We start from the raw sequence: 12696 nt of genomic DNA, 5'->3' as shown, positions 1-12696 counted from the left end.
GTTTTACTGAGTACATCTGAATTTTGACCTTGATTTTGAAATTTTTAAAAAACTTTTCTTTAAACTCAATACGAGTATAAATATTTATTTTTATTTTTAACTTACTGTATTTTTTATTGTTTTTATTTCATTTCATTTCAACCCACCATGAGTATATATACATATATTTTTTTCTTTTAACTTTTCTTATTTAAAAAAAAATGTCTTTAATCTTTTATTATTTTTGCAGCAGAAATAGGCTTCCCAAAACAGAAATTTAATGTTCAGTGAAAACTGTCTCAACACCTTGCTTTCTTTTTTGAACATACAATGAATGAGTCTCAGTATATAATGACTACTTGTCAGGATTATGTGTGCTGTGATAGGATATTCAGTGGGACAGGAGGGCACACCCACACGCAGTGCTCAGCTTGAATAGTCATTATCATCTTTCACTGTGGAGGGATTGCTTGTTTGGTTTTACAGATGAAGGAATTTGAAGGCTGATTATAAAGTGCCACATAGCATGTTTTGTTAGCTAAATATTGAACTTTTTTAAAAAAGAAAAGTCGTGTAATAATTTCATCAACAGGAATGATCAAAAACCTTCCTCCTTTCAGACAATCTTTTTTTGTTGCATTTGTCTCACATCTTCTATGCATCTGAAAGCTGTAAGAGTTTGAGCCATCGCTCCTTTATGCCTTATGGTTAATAAGACTTTTGAACATGTTTTATTTTACAAAGGGACATAGAGTTAACATGAAAGTGGATATTTCACAGACGATCGACCCAGCATTGGTGATCATCATTATAGTTTTAATTATTGATAATTAATGAGTTCTTGTTTTAAAGGTGGACTGAAAGGAATTTGAATAAGTGCTAGAAGCCAAATCAACAAAACATAGTTTTTCAGCATTAATTTTGCTGTCTGTCCTTTTCCCTCTCTTCCTTGTGCTGGAACTGGAAATAACTGGAAGTTATGTATGGATGCTGTAAATGAGGTATACAAACTTTTGGGAAGAAGGCACTACTGTGACAAATACTGTTTAGCTGTGAGGGGCTGTTGGTTGCATGAGATTGTTACAGAGTTATTTATAGCATGGCAGTGGGCTAGGAATGATGAAAGCACCAGTGTGGTGTTGATCTGTTGTTTGACCCATTTTGTCTGTTTGTTTTTTGGGTTTATAAAAAGAAAAAATACTTCAACTTTAAGTACACTAGTGGAGGTTTTGCTGAATAGTTGTGAAAAACTTTTGTTAAAGCATTGTGTAAAATAAATGGCTTTTACAAAGTGGGTGAGACAGGGTGATGTTTTATTATGAAAGTGCCAGCATGAATGTAAGCCTGGCATACTTCACTGTCAGGTCCACTCATCAGGTTAGTTTGAACTGATGTAGACAGGAGGTGTTAGTGCCTCATGTCTGCTGAAGCAGTCCTGTAAGCAAAAGTCACAAACGTTATTAATTGAAATGGTCTTCATTTGTCAACTCTTGCAGCTTCTTTTGTTTTAATTGTGTAGGATTTAGGGGGAATATTGGCAGAAATTGATAAAACTATTCTTAACTAGGATTTAATTAGTGTATAATATCTGAAAATCTAAAATTTCATTACATTAGAATGAGCTGTTTATATCTACATACAGTGCTGATCCTCTTCCTCAGAGTGCACCATGTTGTTTTACAGCAGCCTAGAACAGACAAAGCAAACACTGGCTCCAGAGACACAGGGACAGTCGCATTGCCCGCTTGAGTTCTCCTGCATGCTTGGCACACCAGAAGTTTCAGGTTGTTACAACCTGCAAATTGAAATAGTGGAAGCTTTCTGAAGCCCCCCTCGCTCCTTAAAGCTGCAAAATGGGTTCGTCTAGCCCTGCACGGGCATTTTTCAGCAGCTGCTGGAGTCTCTACCGAGCCACACGTGTATTATCTGCTGTAAGGTTGTTAATCAGGTCAACATGTGACAGCTTCTCATTCTGTTCTAGTTCTCTTGATGACACAAAGACCATGTAGACGTCCCTGTGCCATTGTGGAACACAAGTATGTTTAATAAGCTAAAGTTTAAAAAAATGCTAAGTAGAAGTAACTGACTGGATTAATAACTGTAATAAGTATAAAAATTTGCATGCGCCGCCACCATCGCTGCGTCGTTACTCGATAAATAATAATACAAACTAGATGAATGATTAAATAAACTTAATGTGTAGTGAAATAAACTCGAACAGGACTGAAATTAACTCCGTGAGCCTCAGATGTCCTTACTTGAAAATATATTTAATAGGATATATCTGATCAGAGAAGCTTTTGGCACAACACACATGCATGGCAAAAGACATACCAACAACTTAAGAGTAACAGGAGAATCATCTTTAAACAATACGTTTCACTCGTCACACCGCTGTGTCAGTCTAGTCAAAACATCCACAAGGTCTTGCCCCTGCAGCATCTTGACTTCCCTTTAACACAGCCATGATCTTAACACGCAGACTTACTAGAGACAGACTGTCTATGCATAGGACCCAGAATTTAGTGCTACACCCCTGCCACTAGATGCCAGTGAATCCTACACACTGGACCTTAAATAATATTAATAATAATAATTTATTTATTTATTTATTTAAACCCCACATACGCAAAACCTCAGGATTTGTTATATCACAGAATGACATAAACCAATGTGGTTCCATCACAACATGCCTTAAATGCAAACCAGTTTAAGCTTGAATTGTTTGCCTTTTAATATTTATGCTGAATGAACGAACTAATCCTGACGATGCACTAAAAGCGAAATAAAATCATGATTTCGCAGACAAAATGGGCAACATTAAATCACTGGCATCTTTGCTGGAGTTTGGGCAGCCGTGTGTGTGCGGGAGTGTGAGGCTCGGTGTGTCCTCTGAGGGGAGTGTTGCCGGGGAGAGGCAGAGGGAGAGGGAGGGTGGGTGCGTTCCCGCAGCAACAGGGAAGATGGCAGCTCTCACATCTCTCACCCAGGTAAAGATGCAACGATTTACCGCTCTGCACTCCGTCCTAAGGCTATCATAATCCATAGCATGACACAGTGTGCACCATTGTTGACACTGTATTTTAATTTTACTCTAAAAAAGACACGGACAGGTTTTGAAGTGCAGTCTGAGATAAGGCAGTGAGCTGCTCGGTGAAGGCCTATTGCAGTACCGTTAGGTAGCGGGCTTCTTACCCCCAACTGCAGCTAGCTAACCGTTTAGCTAGTTACGACATAACATACAGCTAACTCAGTACTGATACTATTTAAAGACAACAGACACCGTGTAAACTGTACACAAAGACAGAGACAGGCCGGCATGTGCACGCATATTTAACAGAGCTTCAGAAAGTGTGATAACGTTCAGTCCTTTAGCTAGCAGACCTTAGCTAGCCTAGCCTTGATCCTCAGTACTGGGGATGGAGATGAACACGCTCGCAAGGCTAGAAGGCAGGCTATACAGCAGGCTAACCCTGGCTAGCCCGAACTAACCCGGGTTAAGCTCTCAGTAATGCTGCTGGTGTGAGTTGGCTGTCAGGTCTTTATGTTCACGGGGGGGCAAGCTAATGTTAAGGCTGATGGTCACCCACAGGAGCGTCTGTCTGTCCTGGTGTGGTTGCGCAACAGTCATGCAATATGGCAGTGCAGCTGATAATGATGTCTGTGCCATTGATCATAAGCAGCAGGGCGCGAGCACTCTTTCACTACAACCCAAATTAGCGACAAACACGTATGTGAATGAGCACTAACTGACACTCCTGACTTTGCAACACATTTGAGTCAATGCTGGCCACACAGGGCATATTTCAGTTCACTAGGCAGGTCATTTTTAGTCTGACATAAAAATCAGACTACACTGCAAGAATACACTGCTGAAATGAGTGAACCTCACCTGTAGAGCTGAGTGCATTGGTTGATATATGGTGCAATAACATTCTGTCTCTGCCACAGTTGTCTAGTGGGAACCCTGTGTATGAGAACTTCTACAGACAGGTAAGATGATGCACCAAAGTTTATTGCCTTTAAAGTGTAGGTGTAACTCTAATTTTTGTAAAACATGCACAAAAGGCAGTTCACATGTTTGGTACAAATATAATCTAGTAATACAATGTACTGAGACTGTGTGTATTTGCTCCAAGGTGGACCCTGGGAATACAGGGAGAGTGGGACCAACAGAAGCTGCCTTGTTCTTAAAAAAGTCTGGACTCCCCGACATTACACTGGGGAAGGTAGGAACTGACAAATGTTACTCTCAGTATGTTTACACAATGTTAGAAAAACTGGAATTATTATCTTAGTCTGTCTAAAACTGGACTTTTAAAATATATGTAAACATGTTAGTCTGACTGAAATTGGAGTAATTGAATTTCTCAAAATTGGACTAACACACCCCGATAATTCGCATGGAAGTCAGGCTATTCTGTCATGTAAACGCCTCATTCGGACTGTAACTGGACCAGGTTTTCTGCATGTGCTCCTAGTCCCTGCACTGTGTACGTGACATGGTGGTTTTCTACCCAGAAGTTATTGTAAATATCAGTTATGATTGTGATTGGGTCTATATCATAGACTGTTTAATATAGGTTTAAAGCAACTACTGGAAAGGGGGCATATCTCCATCTACCATGGTGGAGTCGGACATACTTCTGTCATTAAATGGATCCTCCCCTTGGTGCTTGTATACTGAGACAAGGATTCAATTAAATGTTTTCTGTGCACCTACTGATGGTGGCAGTGTTACTTCACATAGAATTGAGAGGTATGTTTATTTCGAACAGCAGCTGGTTGAGTTTGTGGATCTTAATTGGTCTTTACTGCAGTTATGGATTGTCAGTGGACTGAAGGTTGACCTCCACTCTGTGTTTATGTTGATCTGTGCCTGCTGTCTTAAAAACTGTCCAGAAGAGTAAACTTTGTGTCCTTATGGCACCCAACAAGATCCGTCCATCCAGTGCAACAGTTTGATCTGAGATGTTAGGGGTTAACTACGTCTCTGTGAAGATGTGTGCAGAGCAGTCTCTGATCTCCCGCTGCTGAGTGAGCCTCAATCACATCTCATCCACTTCACTCTCCTGTGAGCAGACATTAGCCAGAAGAAGGCTTGGTAGAGGAACAGCTCCCGGTCCAAGTCGGGTCAGCCTCGCCCTGACACCAGCTCTCCTCCCTCTCTTGATCCAGATCAGGTTTTTTACCCCCGATCCAATCCAGTCCAAGTTATTCAATATTTAGCATCTGCCAATAAGGAGTCCCAATCCGATACTCCTATTTTCTAGATAACACAGCAGCTCAGTGCACACTTTAACAGTGCATGCCCACTACATGCGACCAATTTACCTCAATTCGTGTCTGTCCTGCCTCACTGGTTGCTTGTATCCATCCACAATCCCCTGCCATCTTCTCTACCAGAAAAAAAATTAGCTTTAGTATCTCCTGGATTTACACAAAGCTGTTCAGAAAGTCACTGAAGCTGTAGACTGAGTGGCTGTGTTGATGTGAGCACCGTTTGAATTTTTGAAATGGTTTCCTGTCCTTGGTCCATATCACAGGTATCCCAGCATGCTTTGTACTGATTCCCAGTACAAAGCATGCTGAATGGAACCTGAATGGAATGGGAGTGGTTTTCTGGTCCATGTAGTTGCGTACAGTGGGCATGTACAGTTAAGGCCTAGGTTTCTTTTAAGTTATCAAAATCAATCCAGTGTATTGCCTGTGCTTGACAGTATAAATTAATGAACAGCCCTGCAATGCATTAGCCTGTTATTATCATAATCATTATTTATTTATTCTACAAAAGTAAGTATAAAATCACAAACCTTGTCTTTAGCCTTTTTGACCTGTCTCAGGGAGTGTCTGTCCCTTTAAGAGAATGTCCCCAGTGTTCGGTGCAGTTCCCCAAATGAACTGTGTGACCTTGAGTGTTTATTTTCGTCATACTCACATTTTTTGGGTGGGTTAGGCTTCATTAATGCATAAGTCATGTTGGCGTTTTGCATGAGAATTTATATATATATTTTTTAACATACCATTCAGATAATCTTTGGCTACAGATAGATGGACCACCACTATAATATACCCCTATGATTCCGAATATGACATTATGCTGAATTTGACACAGGTCATGTAGACAGCATATCCCATTTAAATATTCCTAATCAGGTTGAATATAGCATTTCTGGATAAAGACGTGGATAAACATACTCATTGCTACATATGAATGGAGAATGCAACAATACGTGTAGAATGTCTAGCTGAAGCTAATTAACAGCCCATGTCCCTGATTAGGCTCTCAAAAACAGATAAAACAGATTGGGTGCATGTTTATTGCGTCTTTGAGTTTCTTGAAAAACGCTCTATAAATAAAATGTATTCTTCTTCTTCTTCTTCTTCTTCTTATTATTATTATTATTATTATGCAGCTATGTGTGTATATATTGTGCACGACTATGTACACACTGACATGTAGGTGTGATCAATCAATCAATTTGTCATATGAAATTATATAAAATATACTTTCAGTGAAATTTGATTGTAGGATATGTGTCAGTGTCTAGTTGTGAATAAAATGTAACTAAGCATAGAGTTCACCATTTAATCCAATCAAAAGTCATTAAGTCTTCACATCTTTGGTGATGTTGAAAGCTTCATGTGTGTAGTGAATACTGAAAATATTGTCACACACTATGATTGAGTCTCTCCTTGAAGGTATTCATGCATTCATGTTGCACTCATTTGTCACATACAAAGTGTCTAATAGTTTGATGAATGTCAGTAGAGGGTTCAAAGTTCCTCACACCTCCACACACCTGGCCAGTCACTATGTAATGTGACCATAGTTGTTGGATTATCTGTTTTGTATGTATGTAATTGTTGGGCACGGCCACCCACCCATCTATCACCGTCAATTTTTGATGCTGTTAAACAATTCAAAAGCACTTAGTTTGAAGCATATTGAGGGATTCCTTTTTTGAGGTGCTGATTTGTTTTTTTCTTTTTTTGCATTTCTTTACGGACTGCAATTCTTAAATAATAATGTTCCATAATCACCATGTTTGTGTTTTCTAGTTACTTTTTGGTTGATTGATACTATCAGAGGTTTTTTGTGTGATTAGTCAGGTTTTAAATACTGTTTGTCTTTGAGGTATTTTGTCTGGATAAATAAAGCAGACCTTTCAGGCATGTTTCCAGAGTGTGTTGGCAGGTGGAAGCAGCAGCTCGCCTCTCCTCCTCACTGTTTACCTTTGGATGCTACTGAGTTAGATGCGATACCGCTGTACCTGACTTTAGATGACAGAGATGACGTGCAGCTTCAGGCATTAAGATTTACTTTGTCCTTTGACTGTGAAAAAGAAGGAAAAAGAACCCATTATCACAAAACATGGTTTGCCTCAGAGGGCTTTACAATGTACAACATCCCTCTGCCCTTAGACCCTCACATCACCCAAGGAAAAACTCCCGAAAAAGAACCCCTGTAATGGGGAAAAGGAAGAGTGGCAGAGGACGATGAGGGATCCCTCTTACAGGACGGACAGACCTGCAATAGATGTCGTAAATAACAAATGACGTACAATTGTGGCAAAAAGGAAAGAGAAAGAGAAAGAGAGAGTGGGAGGGGGAGAGAGGGGGAGAGAGGCACAGCAATAGTGGAAACAGACGCATGTCATATTACAATAACAATAGGTGCGAAATTATCAGCAACAAGCAAACCATAAATCTTTTTTGATATAAATCTTTGTTTTTATGCCTCCATACCAGTGGTTACAAGCATTATGTTTTTGGGTTGTCCGTTCATCCATCCCATTCTGGTGAACATGATATTTTAGGAATGAGTTGAGAGAATACCTTCAAAAGGTGGCACAAATGTCCACTTGCACTTTGTTGGTCAAAGGTCAAGGTCACTGTGACCTCAAATAACACTAACTCAAGACTTCATGCACTAATTATGACAAAATTTCACACACATATCCAATAGGATAATTTAAAGAAGTACTGATAATTCATATATAAATGGTCAAAGGTCAACTTTATTGACTTTTATGAAATTTATTCATAATGTTCTGCAGAAACACTTTTCTGGCCATTACTCAACATCATTCTCATCATCAAAAGGGGAGACATTTGGTGAGATAGTGAATTGGTGACACTCATCTGTAAGCTGTGCTAATTGTAGAGATCTTCTGTGCTGCCAAGGGAAGATGTGTTCCATGTTTTCACAGACATGGATGTAAACTGTAACTGCACCTTTTCTGACCCGCACTCATATCTCCCCTGTGTACACTTGGTTTTAAAATGCATCATGGGTGATTGGATCACTATCACCTAGAGCACTAAACACAAGTGTAAACTAACACAAAGACACATTGTGATGCAGTCACACAGAGAACTCTTTATGCAGTGTAAAGACAAATTGTTTTTTTTTTGACATTGTGTTTATTTGGTTTCTCTTCACAAAAGCTATTATACAGTCAACTTCAATTAGGTAATTTTACAGAAAACCATTTTTCCATTTTTTAAAACAGTTTTAAAGCAACAACATAAAAACAAAATAATATTTTAAAAAAAAAAAATAAGGAAAAACAAAACAAAAAAAAGTTTGAAATCAAATTTTGATTCCTGAAGCCTAATTGAAGAAGTAATTATTTCCATTACAAAACTTTAATGAATTATATCATACCAGTTCTCTACTGATGGGGCCTCTGGCTGGAGCTATTTCCTTGTAATCACTTTTCTAGCAGCTAAACTCAATATTCCAAATGAGTATTATGTTTTTATGTTTGTAGATGTTAAAAGTATATTGATTGATGAACAATGATTGTTGTCCCAAATACAGTCACTAATTCTGTGTAAATCTTACTCCAAAAAGCAATTACTTTGGGCAGGCCCACAACAAATGGTAGTGGTCGGCTTCTTGGGAGCCACACTTCCCCCACCAGCTGGAATTTCCTGAGTGATGAGACCTCTGAACAGGTGTAATAAAAAATCTACAGAGACTCCAGCCAAAAGTCCTCCACTCAGTTGAGCTTGATATCCTCCATTGTAATTCACAATATTTCTATCACACTTCTTCTGAAATATAACAGTTAGATTCCCTTTCCCACTTTTGTTTTATATAATTGGTATTTACAATCTTGCCTTCCTGAAGCCCCTTGAAATTACTTTAAGCCCTGAGTCTGCCATGTAGGCACCAAAGAAAACCTTCAATAAATCATTTTCAAACACTTTTTGACTCCATAACATAGAGCTGTTTATGTGGTGATGTACTTGAAGAAATATAAAAAAGTCACTATTATTTAACCCATTAAGTCTTTTAAGTGTCTGGAAATCATTCAGAGTTCCCTGATTAAAGAAGGTACAATATGAGGAAAGGCCCTGATTAGCCCATCCCTTATAGCTTGCGTCCAATTTATTTGGGGTGAAATCAAGGTCATGGGAGCACCAATTCAAAATCTTGATCTCTTCAGACAATTCACTCTTATTAATGACATTCAACCATATTTTTAGCGATAAATTGATCCATCTATTACCTTTTTAAATCAAATTTTTAATCCGTCTTTCATACCCTAAATGCGCCTGGATTGGAATTACCCTGGATATATTAAATTTGATTTCTTTTCATCTTGCCTGGTAGTCACAATTGCACCAACAAACCAAAATCCTCAACTGGGCCGATATATAATAATCCTTGAGGCAGGGGAGTGCGAGTCCTCCCCAGTTCTTTGCCAATTGAAGAGTTTGAAATCTTATCCTTGGTTTTTTCCCTTGCCAAATGTACTTTGATATTAATGTATCCCATTTGTTAAATTATTTATCTCTTATTTCTGTTGGAAGAGTCTGAAACAAATGCCTTAACCCTGAGCAGGATATTCATCTTTATGGATTCAATTCTTGACTCAAAACCTAATACTGGAATTAAAGTCCACCTCTTTATGTCGTCCTTTATTTTTTGGTTTAACAAATTAAATTTTAAATTATACAAATTGGGTAACTCTTTTGGGATGTTTACGCCTAGAAATGTCATGTAATCCAAATCCCAATTTAGCTGGATCTCAGAGGTAATGACCTGGCTTGGCCTATAATTGAAACTTAACACTTGGGTCTTGAAAATATTCAATTTGTAGCCTGAGACGCAGCTGAAAGTTTCTAACAATTGAACACTCCGGGTACGACAAGTATATTAAGTCCGCAAGTAATAATGAAATTTTATGTTCTTTGCCTAGCATTTTAATTCCTGTAATACTATTATCCTGGGTGATCCCCTGACTTAACCCTTCAATAACAAAAAGAAATGGGCTTTATGGACAACCCTGTCGAGGTTCTCTTTCTAGGCCAAATGAGTTTGATACAGCTCCATTTGTTTTTATTCCTGCCCTTGGGCTACTATACAATGCTTTAATTCATTTTAATAAAAGTCTGAAGAAGTCCAAATTTTCCTAATACTTTATATAAAAATTCCCAATTAACTAAATCAAATGCCTTTTCTGCATCAAGGCTCAATAGAACTTCCTGTAGTTTATTTTTTTAATATGTTCAATTATGTGTAGTGCTCTGTGAATGTTATCATGTGTCTTTCTCTGCTGGATAAAGCCTGTCTGATCCAGACTTATTATTTGCTGGAGGATTTTCTCAACTCGTTTGCCAAAATGTGAGTGAAAGTGTTGTAATCTTGGTTCAGTACACTTATTGGCTGATAACTTCCACATTCCACTTTGTTTTTCCCTTCCTTTGGTATCAGAGAAATCACCGCTTCCCTCCAAGAAGGTGGGGTTATGCCAGTCTTAAGAATATGGTTTTATGTGTCCTTCATTGAAGGGATTAGCAGAAACACAAATTGTTTTGATTTTTTGATGTGTGCCTTATAAGGTTGTAACAGGAAAATATGTCATCAATACAGGGCAGGGTGGTTGTTTTGGTGACTGTTCATCAACGCTCAATAAATTACGAAATTTAGTTGGACAAAAGTGTTTGGTTACTGTCCATCGTTTGGCCTTATGGAAGAAGTCGTGTTGGACTTTATAACAATATCTCCAGCTGTTCTGACACAGCCGCTAACGTGACTGGCCAAAGTGTGGGAATTATAACTGTGCACCTTATAGGAAGAAGGTCAGATGACAAACTAATTGATTTCAAGCACCCCGCCTTAATGTCATTGGAGAGAATTCACTCTTCTGTCAACAACTTGCACAAGGAGGTCAGAGGTCAGGGTCATTTACAGAACAGTAGACATTTGGAAAACATGTTTACCAGGCTCGCCTGCTCAGCCAGATTGGCTATTGTTGCCACTCTGTGGTTAAAGTCACAATGAGACATCGTAAGAGCTTCTAAATATTTTGTAATGTCAAGTTAAACCTGAAACTGATTATGTTGATAGATTCTGTTACCAGAGATGTTTTAAATCAAAGCATTTAGCTGTGATTGCATCTCTGAAAAGTAGGCGTGGTTTAGAGAACATGCCAATGAGATATGGAGCAAGGTACAATAAATTAAAAGGCTGGGCTAGTGAGTGCCAGAGAACTGTTGGCCTCCGTGAGATGTCAAATCAAAAGGAGGAAGAAAAGACAAGATAAAAGAACACATTTGGCCTCAACTGCTGAAATCCAAACACACACGCCTCCTACTATGACACTGCTCTGCCAGCTACCCACTGGCTGACAGTCAAGTCCGAGTTTATATGTATGGAGGAGTTGGCTAGTCACCAGCACGTCACGTGATTTGATACATTGACATATGAAACTTCCCCAGAGTTTAAGATGAGTCAACAAAATGTTTAAAATGTTTTACAGAAAAAGAGGGTATTCTAATATTAAAACACACACAAACACACACACAAATGATTTTCATTGATTAAGCTTGAACAAAGTGATACATGAAGAATGAAGACTGAGAAACAAGAGAAGATCTCACTGTGTCTTGACTCCAGTGTGTTTGTGACGTCTTGTTTCAGATCTGGGATTTGGCCGATCCTGATGGAAAAGGCTATCTGGACAAACAGGTAGGGAACAGATGACTTCTCATCCCGTGCTCTGTGTCTAATGATGTGCTGAATGTGTTTGACAGAGAACAAACAGTGAAAATCACAGAGGATGCAATTGTGCAAAAATACTACAAAGTTGTACTACAAAGTTCATGTGAATTCAAATCGGTACAAGTTGATCTAGGAATATGAACCAAGTTGTAATAATGCAGAAGCGGGAAACAATAAACAGTAACCTGTAAAGGCAGAATATTTTTTTATTTAAGTGTTTTTCCTATATTTTCTTTTTCTCAGTAATAGTAATAATGTGTGACATGAGTCACTGCTACATCAGAGTTGGATATCTCAGGCAGGGAATGAGAAAGACTTGATGTGTCATAACTGTGTTCTCTCTCAGGGGTTTTATGTCGCTCTGCGGCTGGTGGCCTGTGCTCAGAGCGGTCAGGAAGTCAGTCTGTCCAGCCTTAACCTCACAGTCCCTCCCCCCAAGTTTGTGAGTATGATCTTACCATTAAAGCTCAATTCCACTTTATTCTTTGCATAAAAAAAGCTACAGTTGGCTTTGCAGAACATAGACATTTTATGGAATCAATGTCAAACCTGCAGTCATTTTTGCTCTACTTAATACTGATTAAAGTTACCACTCATTATGAAAATAAACCATCTGTCATATTCATGTTATGTTGTCATGTTATTAAACCTCAGCCTTAGAGAAGAGGATTTGTGTTTATTACAGCAAGTGGATCATG

The 12696-nt window shown here is 38.6% G+C and overlaps 1 protein-coding gene across 5 annotated transcripts in view; it reads left to right on the top strand.

The window, feature by feature from the left end:
- The first annotated feature begins 2923 nt into the window (after positions 1-2923).
- Positions 2924-12696, top strand: part of eps15l1a (epidermal growth factor receptor pathway substrate 15-like 1a) — a 49663-nt gene continuing 39890 nt past the window's right edge. For all 5 annotated transcript variants that reach the window (XM_042515495.1, XM_042515480.1, XM_042515487.1 and 2 more), the window contains exons 1-5: positions 2924-2969; positions 3931-3972; positions 4119-4208; positions 11918-11965; positions 12345-12440. In XM_042515495.1, coding sequence (XP_042371429.1) covers positions 2943-2969; positions 3931-3972; positions 4119-4208; positions 11918-11965; positions 12345-12440 — 303 coding nt within the window. In that variant the 5' untranslated portion in view covers positions 2924-2942. The remainder of the gene's footprint in view (positions 2970-3930; positions 3973-4118; positions 4209-11917; positions 11966-12344; positions 12441-12696) is intronic.

This window comes from Plectropomus leopardus, chromosome 3 (assembly GCF_008729295.1).
Source record: "Plectropomus leopardus isolate mb chromosome 3, YSFRI_Pleo_2.0, whole genome shotgun sequence".
NCBI classification, from domain to species: Eukaryota; Metazoa; Chordata; class Actinopteri; order Perciformes; family Serranidae; genus Plectropomus; species Plectropomus leopardus.
Note: the sequence above shows the minus strand (reverse complement) of the source record. Positions and strands in the feature narration are given on the sequence as shown.